Source organism: Budorcas taxicolor, chromosome 4 (assembly GCF_023091745.1).
Source record: "Budorcas taxicolor isolate Tak-1 chromosome 4, Takin1.1, whole genome shotgun sequence".
Lineage (NCBI taxonomy): Eukaryota > Metazoa > Chordata > Mammalia > Artiodactyla > Bovidae > Budorcas > Budorcas taxicolor.
Window position 1 is genome coordinate 107,177,792 of NC_068913.1, and position 20,977 is coordinate 107,198,768.

The following is a 20,977-nucleotide window of genomic DNA, read 5'->3' on the forward strand; positions in this document are numbered from 1 at the left end:
ATGAGCCCCTGCCTCCTGGGCTGTGTGGTCTTCTGTCTCCTGCAGGCAGGTGAGTCCTGGGGGGCAGGGTCCCCTTCGGGGTCCAAGTACTAAGCCTCTGTGCTGTGACTGCAGCATCGGCCCTCCTTCCACAGGGGTGGTCCATGCTGGTGTCACTCAGGACCCCAGATTCCAGGTCGTGAGGACAGGACAGAGGATGACACTGAGATGCACTCAGGATCTGAGCCACGATTATATGTACTGGTACCGACAAGACCTGGGACACGGGCTGAGGCTGATCCATTACTCAGCTGCTGCTCCCAACACGGAGAAAGGAGACGTGCCCGAGGGCTACAGCATCTCCAGACCAAGCACAGAGGACTTCCCTCTCACACTGAAGTCTGCCAACCGCTCCCAGACATCTGTGTACTTCTGTGCCAGCAGTTACTCCACGGGGCTGCACGGCCACCTCCTTTCTGTGCAAAAAAGGAGATGAGGGCCCTGTAGCCTGGAACTTGGAATGCCCCTTGCAGACTCCTAGCACCTGCAGACTCGGAGCGCACAGACACATACTGTCAGCGTAGCCAGCGATGTTTGATCTTCCTGGCGCGGACCTGACAGCAGGGCCTCATGGACATATGTCCACCCTCACTCTCTGCCTTGTCACTGCAGCTGCCACGTGAACTAAAGATGCTACCCAGGTCTGACTCCTAGTCATCAGTCTGAACACGAGGCCTCCAGGAGAGAAGGTTTTTGGGAAATCAGATACATCTAGACCCTCTTGTCTCTCCCCGGGCACCACATGCCTGTCACTATGGAAGGTTCTCCCCCAGGCTGGCCCATGTATCGTCTCTGCTCTTGTTCAACTTCCCAGATGTGGAGCCTTACTCTCCACCTTCCTGGCTCTCGTTTCCACCCCTCTCTACTTCAGCCTTGCTGCTCCTCCCTCAACTGAGTCATGTCCTTGCCCATCACCCAGGGAACCTTGTAATGATCCCTAAGTGGGCGTGTTTGAGTGTGCTCTCTGGGGTCCTCAAAGAGAATGCAACCTCAGTTAATTATTAATCATCCAAAATGCCTTGGTCGTCCCTGAGGAGGAGAGACAAGCTGTGTGCATATGTATTTTCCACCATTGCCAGTTTTTAGCATGTAAATAGCCTAGACCCTGATGCTGGGAAAGACTGAAAGCAAGAGGAGAAGGATGTGGCAGAGCAAGAGGTGGTTCATTCAACGGACATGAATTTGAGCAAACTCCGAGAGATAGTGAAGAATAGGGGAGCCAGGTACACTGCAATGCATGGGGTTTCAATGAGTTGGACTCGAGTTAGCAGCTGAACAACACCACCACCAACAAAAACTAACCCAAGTTTATAGCATCTCCCTCATCACAATCTTCTAAAACTCAAAGTATTAAATATTTCCTGCATGAACTCATTTCTTTTCTCTTGAATTAAAAATCATAAATTAGCCATGGCAGGCTGGTGTGTGTGTTTCTAATCGTGTGTGTGTTCTTTAGAAAAACACAGCAAGCAAAAACAAAGTGCAATCGGCAAACAGTGAAATATTTTCCAATATGAATATATCCATGACTCTTAAATCAGGGCAGACAATCTTGGTTTCCACGCATAGACCACATGGGGACGCTGTGGAACTCCCATACTCCAGAAGTTTCTGGGGCAGAGCAAGGGGACAGTGCTAGTGCTTGGGACGAGGAGGCTTAAGAGAAAGCTTTATTTGCTGTTTTTATCTCTAGAAGCCTTAATAGCACAGACACTAATTTGTACGCTTTCTGTCCCAGCTGGGAGCCATGTACTTCAACTATGCAGAGCTGAGGGAGTCTCTGAGGTTGCAGCAAAAGTGAAGGGCATGGAGCTGGGAGGTGGCAGGAAAGAGCAACAGAGAAGAGCAACACCTGCCTGAAGAGAAAAGGGAAGGAGCCCCGGGGAAGGGCATCGGGCATAAAGCCAGCCTCGCCTCGACCAGCGGTCCCGCTCACACGCCATCTAAGAGACTCTGCAGGACAGAGCAGGGCTCCTGGTCAGCGACCCGGCATGAGAGGTCAGACTCCTGGGATCCGGCAGAGGCAGTGACATCAGAGCAGTGACGCCACTGCCTCACCTCCAGTCAGAGGAAGGAGGCCCAGAACCCCAGCTCTCAGAGAGCAGAGCTCTGAGCAAGGAGATGCCTGCCCACTCTGCCCCTCCTGCCATGGGCTGCGGCCCCGTCTGCTGTGTGGCTCTGTGTCTCCTGGCAGCAGGTGGGGCCTTGGCACAGGGGGATCCCGTGTTCCTAGCCTGACTCTGCCTGAATCCAAGGCATCATCGGGTTCTCTCCCACTTTCTTTCTCAGCCCCAGTCTTCTTCCCCCACAGGCCTTGTGGATTCTGGAGTCACCCAAACCCCAAGATACCTGATTAAAGCAAGAGGACAGCAAGGGACCCTGAGATGCTCCCCTGTCTCTAGACACCTCTCTGTGTACTGGTACCAACAGGTCCTGGGCCAGGGCCCCCAGTTCCTCGTTCAGTATTACAGCCAGGACGTGTACGGAGAAGCACAGCTCCCGGATCGATTCACAGGAAAACAGTTCAGTGACTCTAGCTCTGAGCTGAACTTGACTTCCTTGGAGCTAACGGACTCAGCCGTGTATCTCTGTGCCAGCAGCCAAGACACAGCCCTGCATGATCAGGTGCCTCTGGGACAAAAACACTCCTGCCCCAGCTCAGGAAGTGGCTGTGAGGGTGACTGCCTGCCTGTCAGGCCTCCATAGATCCGGTAGACTCTCCCAGACGTTCTTCCTCTGCTGTGTTTTAATGCTTCCAAAGATCATGCTAGGTAAATATTATTTTATCTGTTTATACATCTGAGGGGAACTGATTGTCCACATCTTATATGCCATTACTTTCAGAGCAAGGAATTTGATTCAAGCCTGTTCTCATTACTTGTGGTCTTTGTCCCCATAAATCTGTCCCCCACATAGAATAAATAATACACATAAACACACACACAGACATACACACACATACTCACATACATGTTTTAAAGCAATTGGCTCACACAGTTGTTAAGGCTGGTAAGTCCAAAAGCTGCAAGCGGGTCTGGTGCTACTAGAGACTGAGGGGGAGCTGATGTTTAAGTTATAAAGAACTAATGGTCCAGTGTGAAGCCCATTGGCTGACAATTCTCTCTTACTTGGGGGAGGATCAGCGTTTTCGTCTATTCCTCTCTTCACCTGGTTTCATGAAGGCCACCGACATTGTGGAGGGTCATCTTCTTTACGAATTAAAATGTTAATCTAATCTATTATTAAAATATACCTATTCACATTTTGAAAGTGAAGTCACTCAGTCGTGTCTGACTCTTTGTGACCCAATGGACTGTAGCCCACCAGGCTCCTCCATCCATGGAATTTTCTAGGCAAGAGTACTGGAGTGGGTTGCCATTTCCTTGTCCAGCGGATCTTCCTGACCCAGGGATGGAACCCGGCTGTCCCACACTGCGGGCAGATGCTTCACCATCTGACCCAAAAAATACCCCTCTTTGGAGCACCCAGAAAAATAAAGCTAAATATCCATGGCAGAGGCAGGTTGACATATTGTATTAGTCAGGACACCGTCTTCCAGGGCTGCACAGGAATTTAGCAAGCATGAAGTCCCTGGCAGGTAACAGGACTCTGGATTTCCTGACTCCATTTGCAAATCTCTGCCGGCCTCCTCTAGTGCTTCCTAGGTCAGACAGTAGATATGGACACATGTGACTTCAGAGCCTATATCTGAGGTCTTCAGATGTCACAGGAAAGAAAGTAACTATGCCTCCTGGTTCAATACATGAAAGAAACAGAGCTTGTAGCTTACCCTCAGGCATTTTTACATCTACTTTATTGGCATTATAGTCAACATTTGAATAATGTGAAATTTGGGTCCCTGAACCAGCCTTAACCCTGCTAAAATGTTTGTTTAAAATTCACTCAACCCTTTTATGATATCACATCCGCAGATTCAACCAGCCACAATTGTGTGCTACTGTGAAAATGAAAGTGAAACTCACTGTCATGTCTGACTCTTTGCCACCCCTATACAATCTATGAAATTCTCCAGGCCAGAACACTGGAGTGGGTAGCCTTTCCCTTCTCCAACGCATGAAAGTGAAAAGTGAAAGTGAAGTCGCTCAGTCGTGTCTGACCCTCAGCGACCCCATGGACTACAGTCTTCCAGGCTCCTCCATCCATGGGATTTTCCAGGCAAGAGTACTGGAGTGGGGTGCCATTGCCTTCTCCACAAAGTCTGTAGTTAGTATCTATTAAAAATTCCAAACAAAAGTGGACCAATGAAGCTCAAAATAGTGTGATCCAAAGGGTCTGCTGTGTATACAATAGCATTCCACACTGTACAGTGAACAGATGGGTGGTTTTGATCAATCCATATGCGTGTGCCCCTGGAACATTCACCTGTAAAGGCAGAACATTTCATCACCAAAACATCTCTGAGGCCCCATCCCAGGCCTGTCTCCTTCCCTGACAACCAACAGTATGATTTCTGTTGCTGACATTTTGTTTTAAAGTCCTCTTTATCCCAGAGCTAAATATATAAGAAATTGCTCCTGGAAAGTATTATGGTTGAAGAAGTTCTTGAAGGCATGTGAGCACCATATCCATGTCAGGACTATCCTGTCTGGAGATGGATGGTTTGGAAAATGACCATCCAAAGGTCTTCCCTGCTGCTACAGGCTTAAAAAAAAAAAATATATATATATATATATATATATATTTATGCACTTTCATAAATTTCTTTTTGCAAACACACATTGTTTGAAATGATGTTACGATGCTGTTTTGACAGGAAGTCCTCATCTCCTAGGAAATTACTTTGAGGTCCCACGTGATATGCACACAGCAAGGCCTCCTGTTCGCACACCAGGTGCTGGGACTGAGCAGGCAACCAGCAGCAGCAATTTTGTGAGAGATCATTTCATGTCAGGAGAAGGCTTGCCTTTGATTTGCCCCCAGTTTCCAAGTCAAGGAGCTGAACTGAAAAGTCCCCCTTTCTTATGGGCCTGGCCTGGGCATTAGTCTCCTGCACTGTGGGTCCCACTGTCTCTTGGACCAGAGACATTCTGAGCACAGGTATGGATCCCGTGGACTTGCCAGGCTCCAATTGAAGGCTTGTTTTTGTGGCTACAATATTGAGCTCCTTGGTTGCTTCTGACCTTAGCTTCTGTGTTTTTGTCTCTGAGGCCCCAGGAATGGTCAGTCACCCAGAGCCCAGACATGAGATTGGGTTCCATGGAAACCAGCTCATCAGGAGATCAACATGATCACCCACTCACGACCAGGTGCATGATATTCAGGTTCAGAAATTATTGAGAAGTTGAAAACCACAGCAGCAGAGCAAGGCGGCTAGTGCAGGGTCCTTCTAAACGTGAGGCTTCTGCGTGTGATACAGTCTAGGCCTCTAGGATATCGGTTACTGAATGGCTGCCACGCTTCACAAGGAAGTACCCCCATGCAATGGATGTCTCTGGTAAAATCGGAGCATTTTTCCTTTACCGCGGGGTCCGCCATCTCTCCCGACATCCCTCCCCCGTCTGTTCTCCTTTGCGCCAACATGTCATCCGTGGTGCTGGGCAACCAGCTTCTCCCCTCAAGGCAAGCTGCGTCACAGGCCTGAGGCGGTTCGGCTTGCGGCTCCCCCACCCCTCAGACTGACCACGTGCTCAGGTGGACATGGAAGCACTGAGCCTGCATTCGACAGGCATCCTGTCAGTCGGGGAATTAGTAAGAAAGAGAGCCTGAGGATTCCTCAAGTGTCGAGGAGCCTGCCCTAAGGTTAGGGAACCAGATCCAGAATCACTGCGGGTGGAAGGACATGAACTGGACTCTTCTCAATGAAACAAAATAGAAACGTGGGATTATTTGGGCCACGTGAGTCATAAAGGGCAGCAGGAAGCCCTGAGGATTTTCCCTGAGATTGAAAACTACAGAAATAATAAACTACAGATCAATAAACTCAATATATGTAATAATGAATAGCTATTTCTGGAATAAAGTATATATAATGTTGTGAACAGTTTAATGGAAAGTTTATAAAAAATTGTAAGGCTTATGTTCATTGAACTGGATGGGTCTCCCTGTTGTGAACTGTTCAGTTCAGTTCAGTTCAGTCCCACAGTCATGTCTGACACTTTGTGGCCCCATGCACTGCAGCGTGTCAGGCTTTCCTATCCATCACCAACTCCCTTAGTTTACTCAAACACGTGTCCATTGAGTTGGTGATGCCATCCAACCATCTCATCCTCTGTTGTCCCCCTCTCCTCCCACGTACAATCTTGCCCAGCATCTGAGTCTTTTCAAATGAGTCAGTTCTTCGCATCAGGTGGCCGAAGTATTGGAGTTTCAAGTTCAGCATCAGTCCTTTCAATGAGTATTCAGGACTGCTCTCTTTAGGATGGACTGCGTGGATCTCCTTGCAGACCAAGGGACTTTAAAGAGTCTCCTCCAACACCACAGTTAAAAAACATCAATAGTTCTGTGCTCAGCTTTGTTTATAGTCCAAATCTCACGTCCATATATGACTATTGGACAAACCATAGCTTTCACTAGACGGACCTTTGTTGGCAAAGTAATGTCTCTGCTTTTTAACATGCTGTATAGGTCGGTCCCATGTGAACAGTTCACTCAGGTTCATTTCTGATTTGAGCCTCTGGGGGAAGGGGCGTGGCCCCTGAGTAACAGGTTGGCTGTGGGACCTGGCAGGGACAGTGACATCTCAGAAGGACTCCCTGGAGAGCCCCTCTCCCTCTCATCCACACTCATCCAGAGGGCCCTCTGCCTGCCCTGCCCCTGCCATGAGCCCCTTCCTCCTGGGTTGTACGGTCTTCTGTCTCCTGCAGGCAGGTGAGTCCTGGGGGGCAGGGTCCCCTTCCAGGTGCCAGCACTAAGCCTGTCCGCTGTGACTGCAGCATCGGTCCTCCTTCCACAGGGGCGGTCTGTGCTGGTGTCACTCAGGACCCCAGATTCCAGGTTGTGAGGACAGGACAGAGGGAGACAGTGACATGTACTCAGGATCTGGGTCATGACCGCATGTACTGGAACCAACAAGACCCGGGACACGGGCTGATCCAGTACTCAGCTGTGCATCCACTAGCAAGCCAGGAGATGTGCCCGAGGGCTACAGAGTCATCAGATCAAACACAGACTACTTCCCCCTCCCGCTGGAGTCTGCCAACCGCTTCCAGCCATCTGTGTACTTCTGCGCCAGCAGTTACTCCACGGCACTGCATGACTACCTGCTCTCTGTGCAAAAAGACAGGGTCCCACGCGCAGGCTCATAGCACCAAGAGCCCCAGAGCCCTGGGGACCACGTGCCAGCACTGTGACCCTGGATCTGTGACCTGGACAGGCCTGCATCTGACCCCAGGGACTCGGAGACATGTGTGCACTCAGGCTCTATCTTTCCTCTGCATCCTCCCTGGATGCAGTTCAGAATGCATCCAGTTCAGACTAGTTCTGACTCTTCCTCATCAGCTTAAGACCTCCAGAAGGGAAGAATATTAGTAAATCAGATATATCTAGACCCTCTTGTCTCTCCCAGCACCTCATTGCTGTCTGTCTGGAAGTTTCTCCTGCAGCCTAGTTTTCAAGTGCTCCCTGCCCTTGCCCACCAGAGGGGTGGGTCTTTCCTCCTTTATTCCTTGGCCTTAGCTCCCCTGCCCTCTCTGCTCCAGACACACTGCTCTGCCCTCATCTGGGTCATGTCCCTTCAAATGACACAGGGAACTTTGTAACCACGCATAAGTGGTCATGTTTGAGCAAGTTCTTGGGGTTATCAAAGAGCAAACAACCTCAGTTAATTAGAAACCATCCAAAATCCCCTGGGAGTCCATTCGCAGGAGGAGAGAGGCTGGGTGTGCTTGTTCTCCCTTCCTGCCCCTCTTTCGTAGCATTTCAATTAACCTGGACCAGGTTTCCACCATTTGAGATCATGAGAGCGCTTATTTCTATTGCCTGTATTATTCCATTTTAGCTAACTACTTTTACTGTAGTGGTGCAGCAATTATTTCCTTATTAGTAGAAATATCTGATCATACAGTCTTTTACCTCCACAGGCTAAGACTAGATTCAAAGATCCACCGTAATTCATCCAGGCTGGGAAGGCAGCAAATGAGGGGTGTGTGTATCTGTGAGTAGGGGTTGAAAGTATGGCTGCTACTGCTGCTGCTAAGTCCCTTCAGTTGTGTCCAACTCTGTGCAACCCCATAGACAGCAGACCACCAGGCTCCCCCATCCCTGGGATTCTCCAGGCAAGAATACTGGAGTGGGTTGCCATTTCCTTCTCCAATGCATGAAAGTGAAAACTGAAAGCGAAGTCGCTCAGTCCTGTCCGACTGTTCACGACCCCATGGACTGCAGCCTACCAGGCTCCTCCGTCCACGGGATTATCTAGGCAAGAGTGCTGGAGTGGGGTGCCATTGCCTTCTCCATGGAAGTGTGGAGTGCAGGGAATTTGTATTCTTGTTTTAGGTGAAAGGCACAGATCCATGAAACCACTGGCCTCCAGGAGGCACTGTGGGTCCATCATATGCAGGGTGTGCTGGGAGGGGTTGAGAGCCACCCTGGAGAGGGCAGCTTAGGGGAACCTCGGCTACATGCCTGCATCAGGGAGCAGAATTGAGTTCCCTGAGTGGTCCAGACACATGGACCCAGCACAGACTCCTCACTGCCCAGGGGAGTGGGGACATGCCTTGAGCCTCGGGATGTGCCCAGGGGATCTTTTCATGAAGCAGCATGGGAAGTGGAGGGTGAGGGATTAGTGTGTCTGGTGAGGGCTGGGTGAGACTGTCTGGCAGGGACAGGAAGAGAAGAAAAAGCCAGGTGATGGGCATATAGGGACATGGGGACAGTGCTCACCTCACACCCACCCTTGCTGAGGGCTGTCAGGACAGGGAAGGGCATAGAGAAGCCAGACCTGGGTCCTGCCAAGGGGTCCAGGGGACAAGGGCAGCCTGCAGAGACACAGAGCAGTGACGTCATAGGCAAATGCTCCAATCAGGGAAGCAGGAGGGTTAGCACTTTACACCACTCACCCCAGGAGCCCCGCCCCCAGCCAGCAGTGGTCTTGGGTTCCTGATGCTGCCATGGGCTCCAGGCTCCTCTGCTGTGTGACTCTGTGCCTCCTGGGAGCAGGTGAGTCCTGGACACAGTGTGGGAGCTTCTGAGATGTCTTTGCCTCCGTGGGATAGAAGTCTGGTGATGAGTCCTGCAGCAGAAGGCTTCCCCTGTGCTCTGCCCTCAGCTTCCTTGTCTGTACCCTAACAGGCCTGGTGAATTCTGGACTCACCCTGACCCCCAAGTACCTGATCAAATCAAGGAAAGAGCAACTGACTCTGAGATGTTCCTCTGACTCTGGACACCGCTCTGTGTACGGGTACCAACAGGCCCTGGGCCAGAGCCCCCCGGGTCCTTTTTCAGTATTATGATGGGAAAGTGTATCAAAAAGGAAACATATCAGATTGAGTCTCAGGAAAACAGTTCAGTGATGATGCTCGCTTTGAGCTGAGTTTGACCTCCTTGGAGCTGACAGACTGGGCCATGTATCTCTGTGCCAGCAGCCAAGACACAGCCCTGCTGATCAGGTGCTTCTTGGCCAAAAACACTCCTGCCCCAGCTCAGGAAGTGGTGCCCAGAGTGTCAGCTGCCAGTCTGCTAAGCCCAGTCTCTGGTAGAGCAAGAGACTTTCCTAGACATTTACTTCTTGGTATGTTTTAATGCTCACTAAAGTCATCAAAATAACTATTATTTTAAATGTTTGTACATCTAAAGGAACGTGAGTTGCCCAGATCTCATACTTCATAAGTGTTAAAGCTAGCATTCCGACGCAAGTTTATTGTCTATACCTGCGATCCCTTTGCTCATGGACCTATTTCTGTACAAGCAAATTACATATACCTGTTGTGTTCTGTGTCACAAGATACAATTTGGGGCTCTATGATATGAATTGCTACTCAATGAATGGCACTCAGACTTCACAAAGAGGTATTCCCATGGGAGGAATGTCTCAAATAAAAACAAGGCATTTTTCGTTTACCCTGGCATCTGCACCTGTTGCCACGTCCCTTCTACATCAGTATTGCTTTGTGCCAATACGTCATCCTGTGCTGGGCACACAACTTCTCTCCACACAGAACGGTGGGTGACCGGCCTGAGGGGCCTCTGCTTGCTCCCTCCCCGCAACACGGGGAACACGGGCTGTGTGAACATGAAGGAGCTGTACCTGCGTTTGACGGGTGGACCGTCTGTCAGTGAATTGATTAGACACAGACCAAACAAATTCCTCAAATGTTGATGAGCCTGCGATGAGGTTGGGAGCAGACTCCTGGACAGACATGGTAGGTGGAGGGACATTCTCAGGACTGCGGTCAATTTTGCGGAAACGGAGGCTTGAAGCGCTGCTGTTGCTGCTGCTAAGTCGTTTCTGTCGAGTCTGACTCTGTGAGATCCCATAGACGGCAGCCCACCAGGTTCCCCCGTCCCTGGCATTTTCCAGACAAGAGTACTGGAGTGGGGTGCCATTGCCTTCTCTGCTTGAAGTGCTCTTGGGACACATATCATAAAGGGCAGCAGGATGCCAGAAGGATTCCCCAGGAGGCAAAACTCCAGAAATATGTAGATAATTACAAATAATATGCATGTTAATGAAGACTTCTCTCTGGACTAGAACATACAAATAGTTTAATCACTTTAACATTTACGGAAAAAATCTTTACCATTTACAGAAAGGTTACAGCAACGTGTGAGGCTTGTGTCGGTTGATCTGGATGGTTGTCCACGTTGTGAACTGTTCACTCAGGTTCATTTCTCATTTGAGCCTCTAGGGGAAGAGGCGTGGCCCCTGAGTGACAGGTTGGCTGTGGGGCCTGGCAGGGACAAGACATCTCAGAAGGACTCCCTGGAGAGCCCCTCTCCCTCTCATCCACACTCAGCCCAGAGGGCCTTCCGCCCGACCCTCCCCAACCATGAGCCCCTGCCTCCTGGGCTGTGTGGTCTTCTGTCTCCTGCAGGCAGGTGAGTCCTGGGGGCAGAGTCCCCTTCAGGGTGCCAGCACTAAGCCTCTGCGCTGTGACTGCAGCATCGGTCCTCCTTTTCCTCAGGGGCGGTCCATGCAGGTGTCACTCAGGACCCCAGATTCCAGGTCGTGAGGACAGGACAGAATGCGACACTGAAATGTACTCAGGATCTGGGTCATAACTCTATGTACTGGTACCGACAAGACCCGGGACACGGGCTGAGGCTGATCTATTACTCAGCTGGGCCTCCCAGAACGGAGAAAGGAGATGTGCCCAACGGGTACAGAGTCTCCAGATCAAGCAAAGACAACTTCCCTCTCACGCTGGAGTCCACCAGCCGCTCCCAGACATCTGTGTACTTCTGTGCCAGCAGTTACTCCACGGCGCTGCACGACCACGTCCTCTCTGTGCAAAAAGACTCATGAGGGCCCCATGCGGGCTCCTAGCACTGGGAGTCTCAGGGCTTTGCAGACCATGTGTCTGCAGTGTGACCCTGGGTGTGTGGACTCGGTTGGCCTGAGCCTCACTCCCGGGCCTCGGGGCCATGTGTCCTCCATTGATCTCTGTCTTTCCTCTGCATCCTCCCTGTGAACCAGGAAGATGCTTCTCCAGCTCTGACTCCTAGTCATCACCTGAGCCTCAGACCTAGGAGGAAGGTGGTTTGTAAATTAGATACATCTAGAAACTCTTGTCTCACCTCAGGCAGCTCATTTCTGTCTTTCTGGAAGGTTCTCCCCCAGCCTGGCTCTTACCTGGTCTCGGCTCTTGTCCACTTTTCCCAGGCAGGCAGGATATTCCTCTCCCCACCTCCCTGCATCAGCTCCCTGGCCCTCTCTACCACAGCCACAAGCTCCCCTCTCATCTAGCTCAGGTCCCTTCCCAAGTCACAGGGAGGCTTTTAAAGTGGCCACTCCATGTGGTCTATTTTGAGCAACCTGTATGGACTTATGAAAAAGAAATAAACTTTAGTTAATTGTATATCATCCAAAAACTCAAATGAGGCCATCTGAAGGAGGACAGATTGTCTTTGTGTGTTCTCGACATGCACCCACCGCCCCCCAACATCCTTCGCATGTCCCCTAACCTAGGCCAGGTTGGCACCACCTGGCACCCTCATCAAAATCTTCTCAAAGTCAAAATATGTCCTGCATTGCTCCCATTATATCATGATTTTATAAGTGTAGCAATAATTGAGTCCACATTTATCGAACTTCTTTATAAAAAGTATTACATGGAATTTGATAATGCTTCATTTAAACAGGAAATCTCAACATATATGCCTCTGATTAATCAGAAGTAGTTATGAAGACATGTTTCAGGTAGATTCACTTGAGATCCTCTGAGCATTTATTTTATGATCATGTATTTCCATCTTTAACTAACTACCATCATTGTGCTGGTGAAGCAATTATTTCCTTCTGAGGAAAATGGTCAGATCATACAGTCTTCTACCTCCAGAGGCTAAGAGTGGATTTGAAAATCAACCCTAATCAGCCAGGCTAGGAAGGCAGTAGAAGTGCTGTGTGTGTGTGTGTGTGTGTGTGTGTGTGTGTGTGTGCTCAGAGTGTGGGATTTTTGTACCCTTGCTTTAAACAGATGCTGCTAATCCATGAGGCCCTCGACCTTTGACCACTTGGAGGCACTGTGTTTCCATGGTAAGCATGGTGCCCTGGGAGGGCTTGAGAGTCACCCTGGGGAGGGCAGCTTAAGGGAACCTTGGCTACATGCTTGCAGCTGGGAGCAGGTTTGAGTTCCCTGAGTGGTCCTGGGACACACGGAGCCCGCACAGACTCCTCACTGCCCAGGGGAGTGGGTACCTACCTGGAGTTTCAGGATGTGCCCAGGGGGCTGTCTCCTGGAGCAGCATGGCAAAGGGAGGAGAGAGGCTGGGGTATCTGGTGAGGGCTGGGTGACGAGTGTCTGGCAGGGTCAGACAGAGCAGAACAAGACATGTTGTGGGCACATGGACCAGGGGATAAAGCTCACCTCACACCCATCCTTTGCTGAGGGGCTGTCAGGACAGGGAAGGGCATAGAGGAGCCAGCCCTGGGTCCTGCCAAGGGGTCCAGGGGACAAGGGCAGCCTGCAGAGACACAGAGCAGTGATGTCATAAGCAAATTCTCCAATCAGGGGACAGGAGGGTCAGCACTTTACACCACTCACTCCAGAAGTCCCGCCCCCAGCCAGCAGCAGTCCTGGGTTCCTGATGCTGCCATGGGCTCCAGGCTCCTCTGCTGTGTGACTCTCTGCCTCCTGGGAGCAGGTGAGTCCTGGACACAGTGTGGAAGCATCTGAGATGTCTTTGCCTCCCTGAGATAGAAGCCTGGCACTGAGGGCTGCAACAGAAGGCTTCCCCTGTGTTCTGCCCTCAGCTCCCGTCTGTCTCCTTCGCAACAGGCCTGGTGGATTCTGGGGTCACCCAGACCCCCAAATACCTGATCAGATCAAGAAAGCAGCAAGTGATTCTGAGATGTTCCCCTGAGTCTGGACACCGCTATGTATCCTGGTACCAACAGGCCCTGGGCCAGGGCCCCCGGTTCCTTGTTCAGTATTATGATGGGAAAGTGCGTACCAAAGGAAACATGCCAGATCGATTCTCAGGTGTACAGTTCAGTGACTCTCGCTCTCAGATGAACCCGAGCTCCTTGGAGCTGACAGACTCAGCCGTGTATCTCTGTGCCAGCAGGCAAGACACAGCCTTGCGTGATCAGGTTCCTCTGGGACAAAAACACCCCTGCCCCAGCTCAGGAAGTGGTTGCCAGGCGTCGACTGCCAGCCAACAAGACCCAGGCACTGATAGAGTAGACAGCCTTTCCTAGACATTCTTTCCTGAAATTTTTTAATGCTCACAATGCTATTGCAAGATAAGTATTATTTTATCTGCTTATTTAGCTAAGGGGAAGTGACCTGTCCAGATCTCGTATTTCTTAACTGTTAGAGCAAGGAAGGCTACTCGAGTCTGTCTTTATCACTTGTGGTCCTCACCACGCCCCCACAACTGACCGCTGCAGGAATGATGCGTCACCCAGACCTGTGACGTGTGGTCGTACTCCGGGGAAACCAGCACATCAGGTCACCACAGGTCCACAGTCAGGTAACCAGGAATGGCTACATAATTTTTAGGGTCCCTGCTTTCAAATACCACTGAGAATCTGCAGAGAGCGGAGCACTGCAGCATGTGTGGGGCCTGCTGTGTGTGGAATGAGGCACAACAAGATAAGAGTTGAGAAGATCTCGAGAAGGCAATGGCAATCCACTCCAGTACTCTTGCCTGGAGGATCCCGTGGACAGAGGAGCCTGGTAGGCTACAGTCCATGGGGTCAGAGTCAGACACAACTGAGCGACTTTACTTTACTATGATATGGTTACTCAATTAATGCAATCCCTACTTCACAAGGAAGCATTCCCATGGAATCAATGTCTCACGTAAAATCGGAGCACTTTTCGTTTAACCTGGAGCCTGCCACCTCTCCCTGCATCCCTCCCACATATACGTTCCTCTGTCATCTGCTTGTGTGTGTGAGTGTTTAGTCACTTCAGTTGTGTTTGACTCTTTGTGACCCCACGGATGTAGCCACTCAGGCTCCTCTGTCCATGGGATTTTCCAGGCAAGCATAGTGGAGTGGACATAGAGGAGCCATGTCCTCCTCCAGGGGATCTTCCCAAGGCAGGGATCAAAACTAGGTGTCTTATGTCTCCCGCATTGGCAGGCACGTTCCTTACCACTCTCACAATCTGAGAGAAGCCCAGGCCATCCATGGTGCTGGGCAACTGGCTTCTCTCCACAAAGAAAAGCGAGTCCCGAGCTTGAGCTGGTTCTGCTTGCTGCTCCCCCTCCCACTTCAGAAGCTGCAAGCACTGCGTGCAGTGAACAGGATGGGAATGTAGACGCATCTGGCAGGTGACCCGTCTGTTGGTGAATTGATAAGAAATAGAGCCAAGGGTTCCTCAAGTGTGGGTAAGTCTGCCCTGTGGTTGGGGAACCAGATGCCAAAGAATCATTGCAGGTAGAAGGACCCCAACAGGACTGCGGTTAATTAACGAAAGTAGAAACGGACACTTTCCCAGACGGCGCTGGTGGTAAAGACCCTGCCTGCCAATGGGGAGACTTGCGTTCCATCCCTGGGTCTGGAATATCCCCTTGATGAGGAAATGACAACCCATTGCAGGATTCTTGCGTGGAGAATCCCATGGACAGAGGGGCCTGGTGGGCTACAGTCCACAGGTTGCAAAGACTCAGACATGACTGAGCAACTAACACTAACACTTAGACACTTGAAGGCGTATTTCGGATTCATGAGTCATAAAGGGTAACAGGAAGCCCAAAAGATTTTCCTGAGATTCAACGTTACATAAATATGCAAGAAAAAGTAATAGACGTATGAATAAAGATTTATCTCTAGAAAAAGTACATAAGTTGCGAACTGTTTACAGAAATATTATAACAATTTGTGAGGCTGATGCCCATTGAGCCAGATGGGTCTCCCTGTTTTGAACTGTTCACTCAGGTTTATTTCTGATTCGAGCCTCTGGGGAAGGGGTGTGGACCCTGAGTGACAGGTTGGCTCTGGGGCCTGGCAGGGACAGTGACATCTCAGAAGGGCTCCCTGGAGAGCCCGTCTCCCTCTCATCCACACTCAGACCAGAGGGCCCTCCACCCGCCCCGCCCCCGCCATGAGCCCCTGCCTCCTGGGCTGTGTGGTCTTCTGTCTCCTGCAGGCAGGTGAGTCCTGGGGGCAGAGTCCCCTTCGAGGGTCCCAGCACTAAGCCTGTCCGCTGTGACTGCAGCATCGACCCTCCTTCTCCACAGGGGAGGTCCATGCTGGTGTCACTCAGGACCCCAGATTCTAGGTCATGAGGACAGGACAGAACGTGACACTGAAATGTACTCAGGACTTAACGGGTGGCTCAGATGGTAAAGCATCTGCTTACAATGCAGGAGACCTGGGTTCAATCCCTGGGTCAGGAAGATCCTCTGGAGAAGTAAATGGCAACCCACTGAACTACCCTTTACTGGAAAATCCCATGAACGGAGGAGTGTGGTAGTCTAGTCCATGAGGTCGCAAAGAGTCGGACACCACCGAGCGACTTCGTTCTGGGTCATAGCTATATGTGCTGGTACCAACAAGACCTGGGACCCGGGCTGAGGCTGCTCCATTACTCAGCTGGGCCTTCCACCACGGAGAAAGGAGATGTGCCCAACGGGTACAGTGTCTCCGGATCAAGCACAGAGAACTTCCCTCTCACGCTGGAGTCTGCCAACTGCCCCCAGACATCTGTGTACTTCTGCGCCAGCAGTTACTCCACGGCCCTGCATGGCCGCCTCCTCTCTGGGCAATAGGACAGATGAGGGCCCATGCAGGCTCCCAGCATTGGAAGCCTCAGAGTTTGCAGACCACGTGCCTGCAGTGTGACCCTGGGTGTGTGGACTCGGTTGGCCTGAGCCTCACTCCCGGGCCTCGGGGCCATGTGTCCTCCATTGATCTCTGTCTTTCCTCTGCATCCTCCCTGTGAACCAGGAAGATGCTTCCCCAGCTCAGACCCCTAGTCATCACCTGAGCCTGAGACCTGGGAGGAAGGTGGTTGGTAAATTAGATACATCTAGACACTCTTGTCTTAACTCAGGCAGCTCATTTCTGTCTTTCTGGAAGGTTCTCCCCCAGCCTGGCTCTCACCTGGTCTCTGCTCTTGTCCAGCTTTCCCAGGCGAGCAGGATATTCCTCTCCCCACCTCCCTGCATCAGCTCCCTGGCCCTCTCTACCACAGCCACAAGCTCCTCCCTCATCTGGCTCAGGTCCCTTCCCAAGTCCCAGGGAGGCTTTTAAAGTGGCCACTCCATGTGGTCTGTTTTAAGCAAGATGTATGGAGTCATCAAAGAGAAGCAAACTTGAGTTAATTATAAATCATCCAAAAACTCACGTGAGCCCATCTGAAGGAGGAAAGACTGTCTTTGTGTGTTTTCGACACACAACCCCCTGCCCCCCAACATCCTTAGCATCTCACCTAACCTATGCCAGGTTGGCATCACCTAGCACCTTTATCAAAATCTTTGAAAGTCAAAATATATCCTACATTGCCCCCATTATATCGTGATTTTAGAAGCGCAGAAATAATTGAGTCCACGTTTATAAAACTTTTTTATAAAAAGTATTATCTAGAATTTGATAATGCTTAATTTAAATAGGAACTCTGAAAATATATGCTGCTGATTAATCGGAAGTAGTTTTAAATCCATGTTTGCAGGCTAATTCACTTGAGATCCTCTGAGTATTTATTTTATAATCATATAGTTCCATCTATAGCTAACTGCCGTCATTGTAGCAGTGAAGGAACTATTTCCTTTTTAGTAAAACGGAAATATCAGACAGTCTTCTACCTCCAGAGGCTAAGAGTGGATTGAAGATAAACCCTTATCAGCCAGGCTAGGAAGGCAGTAGAACAGGTGTGTGTGTTTGTGTGTGTGTGTGTGTGTGTTATTGTGTGTGTGTGTGTGTTATTGTGTGTGTGTGTGTATGTATTCCGGGTGTGGGGTTTGTGTACCCTTGTTTAAACAGAGGCTACCAATCCATGAGACCGTGGACCTTCAACCACGAGGAGGCACTGTGTTTCCACGGTAAGCAGGGTGCCCAGGCCAGGTTGAGAGTCACCCTGGAGAAGGAAGCTTAAGGGAACCTTGGCTACATGCTTGCATCTGGGAGCGGGTTTGAGTTCCCTGAGTGGTCTTGAGTGGGTTTCCCTGAGTCCCTGAGTGGCACACAGAGCCAGCACAGACTCCTCACAGCCTAGGGGAGTGAGTACCTACACGGAGCTTCAGGATGTGCCCAGGGGGCTGTCTCCTGGAGCGACATGCGAAGGGAATGAGATACGTTGGGGTATCTGGTGAGGGCTGAGTGATGAGTGTCTGGCAGGGTCAGACAGAGCAAAACAAGGCATGTTGTGGGCACATGGACCAGGGGATGAAACTCACCTCACACCCACTCTTTGCTGAGGGCTGTCAGGTCAGGCAATGGCGTAGAGGAGCCAGCCCTGGGTTCTGCCAAGCAGTCCAGGGGACAAGGACAACCTGCAAAGACACAGAGCAGTGATGTCATAGGCGAATGCTCCAATCAGAGAAAAGGAGAGTCAACACTTTACACCACTCACCCCAGGCTTCCCGCCCCCAGCCAGCAGCAGTCCTCGGTTCCTGATGCTGCCATGTGCTCTAGGTTCCTCTGCTGTGTGACTCTCTTCCTCCTGGGAGCAGGTGAGTCCTGGACACAGTGCGGGAGCTTCTGAGATGTCTTTTCCTCTCTGAGATACAAGCCTGCTAATGAGGGCTGCAGCAGGAGGCTTCCCTGTGCTCTGCCCTCAGCTTCCTTCTGTCTGCTCCCCAACAGGCCTGCTGGAGTCTGAAGTCACCCAGACCCCCAAATACCTGATCAAATCGAGAAAGGAGCAAGTGACTCTGAGATGTTCCCCTAAATCTGGACACCGCTCCGTGTACTGGTATCAGCAGGCCCTGGGCCAGGGCCCCCAGTTCCTTGTTCAGTATTATGATGGGAAAGTGTATCAAAAAGAAAACATATCAGATCGATTCTCAGGAAAACAATTCAGTGACGCTCGCTCTGAGCTGAGCTTGACCCCCTTGGAGCTGACAGACTCAGCCGTGTATCTCCGTGGCAGCAGCCAAGACACAGCCCTGCATGATCAGGTGCCTCTGGAACAAAAACACTCCTGCCCCAGCTCAGGAAGTGGTGCCCAGCGTGTCAGCTGCCAGCCTGCCAAGCCCAGTCTCTGGTAGAGCGAGAGACTTTCCCAGACGTTCACTTCTTGGTACGTTTTAATGCTCACAAAGGTCATCAAAATAAATATTATATTAACTGTTTGTCCATCTAAGGGGTCGTGAGTTGCCCAGATCTCATAGTTCATAACTGTTAAAGCTAGGATTTCAGCTCAAGTCTGCTCTCAACGTCCGTGGTACCTTCGCTCATGGAACTGTCTCTGTACAGAGCAAATTACATACATGTGTTGTGTTGTGTGTAACAAGATACAATTTGGGGCTCTATGATATGAATTGATACTCGTTGAATGGCAGCCACACTTCACAAGGAGGTATTCCCATGGGAGGCTGTCTCAAATAGAAACAGCAATTTTCATTACCTTGGAGTCTGCACTTCCTTCCATGTCCCTCTTAAGTCTGTATTCCTTTGTGCCAATACGTCATCCTGTGCTGGGCACCCAGCTTATTTCCACCCAGAAACATGGGTCACTGGCCTGAGAGGCCTCTGTTTGCTCCCTTTCCCCCAACACCAGAATCATGGGCTGCTGTGAACATGAAGGAGCTCTACCTGCGTTTGACTGATGGACTGTCTGTCAGTGAATTGATTAGAAACAGACCAAAGAATTCCTCTAATGTTGATGAGCCTGCAATGAGGTTGGGAGCAGAGACCCAGAGAAACACGGTAGGTGGAGGGACAGTCTCAGGACTGCGGGCAGTGTTGAGGAAATGGAGCCTTGAAGTGCTCTTGGGACACATATCATAAAGGTCAGGATGACGTGAGAAGGATTCTCCAGGATTGAAAACTGGGGAAATATGTAGATAAATAAAAATAATATACATGTTAATGAAGAATTATCTCTGGACTAAAACATACAAAACATTTAATCAGTTTAACATTTACGGAAAGGTTACAACATGTGAGGCTTATGTCCCTTGTCCTGGAGAGGTCTCTGGGTTGTGAACAGTTCACTCAGGTTCATTTCTGATTTGAGTCTCTGGGGGAAGGGGCGTGGCCCCTGAGTGATAGGTTTTCCCTAGGGCCTGGCTGGGACCCTGACAACTCAGGAGGACTCCCTGGAGAGCCCCTCTCCCTCTCATCCACACTCACCCAGAGGGCCCTCCGCCTGCCCCGACCCCACCATGAGCCCCTGCCTCCTGGGCTGTGTGGTCTTCTGTCTCCTGCAGGCAGGTGAGTCCTGGGGGGCAGGGTCCCCTTGGGGGTGCCAGCACCAAGCATGTCTGCTGTGACTGCAGCATCGGTCCTCCTTCTCCACAGGGGCGGTCCATGCTGGTGTCTCTCAGGACCCCAGACTCCAGGTGGTGAGGACAGGACAGAGCACAACACTGACATGTACTCAGGATCTGGGTCATAACTCTGTGTGCTGGTACCGACTAGACCCGGGACACGGGCTGAGGCTGATCCACTACTCAGCTGCCTATCCCAACACAGAGAAAGGAGACGTGCCCGAGGGCTACAGTGTCTCCAGACCAAGTACAGAGGACTTCCCTCTCAGGCTGAAGTCTGCCAACCGCTCCCAGACATCTGTGTACTTCTGTGCCAGCAGTTACTCCACGGTGCTGCCCAGCCACCTCCTGTCTGGTGGCAAAAAATCAGATGAGGGTCCTGTAGCCTGGAACTTGGGGAGCCCCTTGCAGGCTCCTAGCACCTGCAGACTCGGAGTCCATAGACACATAGCAGCGTAGCCAGCGATGTTTGATCTTCCTGGCACGGACCTGACAGCAGGACATGTGTCCACCCTCACTCTCTGCCTTGTCACTGCAGCTGCCACGTGAGCCTAAAGATGCTACCCAGCTCTGATTCCTAGTCATCAGTCTGAATATGAGGCCCCCAGGAGGGAAGGTTCTGGGAAATCGGATACATCTAGACCCTCTTGTCTCTCCCCGGGCACCACATGCCTGTCTCTATGGAAGGTTCTCTCCCAGGCTGGCCCATGTATCGTCTCTGCTCTTGTCCAACTTCCCAGATGTGGGGCCTCACTCTCCCACCTTCCTGGCCCTCCTTCCCACCCTTCTCTACTTCAGCCTTGCTGCTCCTCCCTCAACTGGGTCATGTCCTTGCCCATCACCCAGGGAACCTTGTAATGATCCCTAAGTAGGCGTGTTTGAGTGTGCTCTCTGGGGTCCTCAAAGAGAATGCAACCTCACTTAATTATTAATCATT

The 20,977-nt window shown here is 50.9% G+C and overlaps 1 pseudogene and 6 gene segments (V, D, J or C); all 7 read left to right on the forward strand.

The window, feature by feature from the left end:
- LOC128046325 (probable non-functional T cell receptor beta variable 6-7) lies at nt 1-475 on the forward strand. The segment is given in 2 exon segments: nt 1-49; nt 135-475. Coding segments are annotated over 2 exon segments (390 nt in total).
- A 1,712-nt stretch (nt 476-2,187) lies between these two features.
- Nucleotides 2,188-2,754, forward strand: LOC128046326 (T cell receptor beta variable 5-5-like). The segment is given in 3 exon segments: nt 2,188-2,236; nt 2,351-2,664; nt 2,746-2,754. Coding segments are annotated over 3 exon segments (372 nt in total).
- Nucleotides 2,755-6,818: 4,064 nt separating this feature from the next.
- LOC128046327 (probable non-functional T cell receptor beta variable 6-7) lies at nt 6,819-7,304 on the forward strand (annotated as a pseudogene).
- Nucleotides 7,305-10,985: 3,681 nt separating this feature from the next.
- On the forward strand, nt 10,986-11,461 carry LOC128046530 (T cell receptor beta variable 6-1-like). The segment is given in 2 exon segments: nt 10,986-11,034; nt 11,121-11,461. Coding segments are annotated over 2 exon segments (390 nt in total).
- Nucleotides 11,462-13,217: 1,756 nt separating this feature from the next.
- LOC128046328 (T cell receptor beta variable 5-1-like) lies at nt 13,218-16,377 on the forward strand. The segment is given in 4 exon segments: nt 13,218-13,299; nt 13,434-13,747; nt 15,756-15,759; nt 16,202-16,377. Coding segments are annotated over 4 exon segments (543 nt in total).
- A 1,853-nt stretch (nt 16,378-18,230) lies between these two features.
- LOC128046329 (T cell receptor beta variable 9-like) lies at nt 18,231-18,816 on the forward strand. The segment is given in 2 exon segments: nt 18,231-18,279; nt 18,413-18,816. Coding segments are annotated over 2 exon segments (453 nt in total).
- Nucleotides 18,817-19,935: 1,119 nt separating this feature from the next.
- On the forward strand, nt 19,936-20,499 carry LOC128046330 (T cell receptor beta variable 6-9-like). The segment is given in 2 exon segments: nt 19,936-19,984; nt 20,072-20,499. Coding segments are annotated over 2 exon segments (477 nt in total).
- Nucleotides 20,500-20,977: the final 478 nt, after the last annotated feature.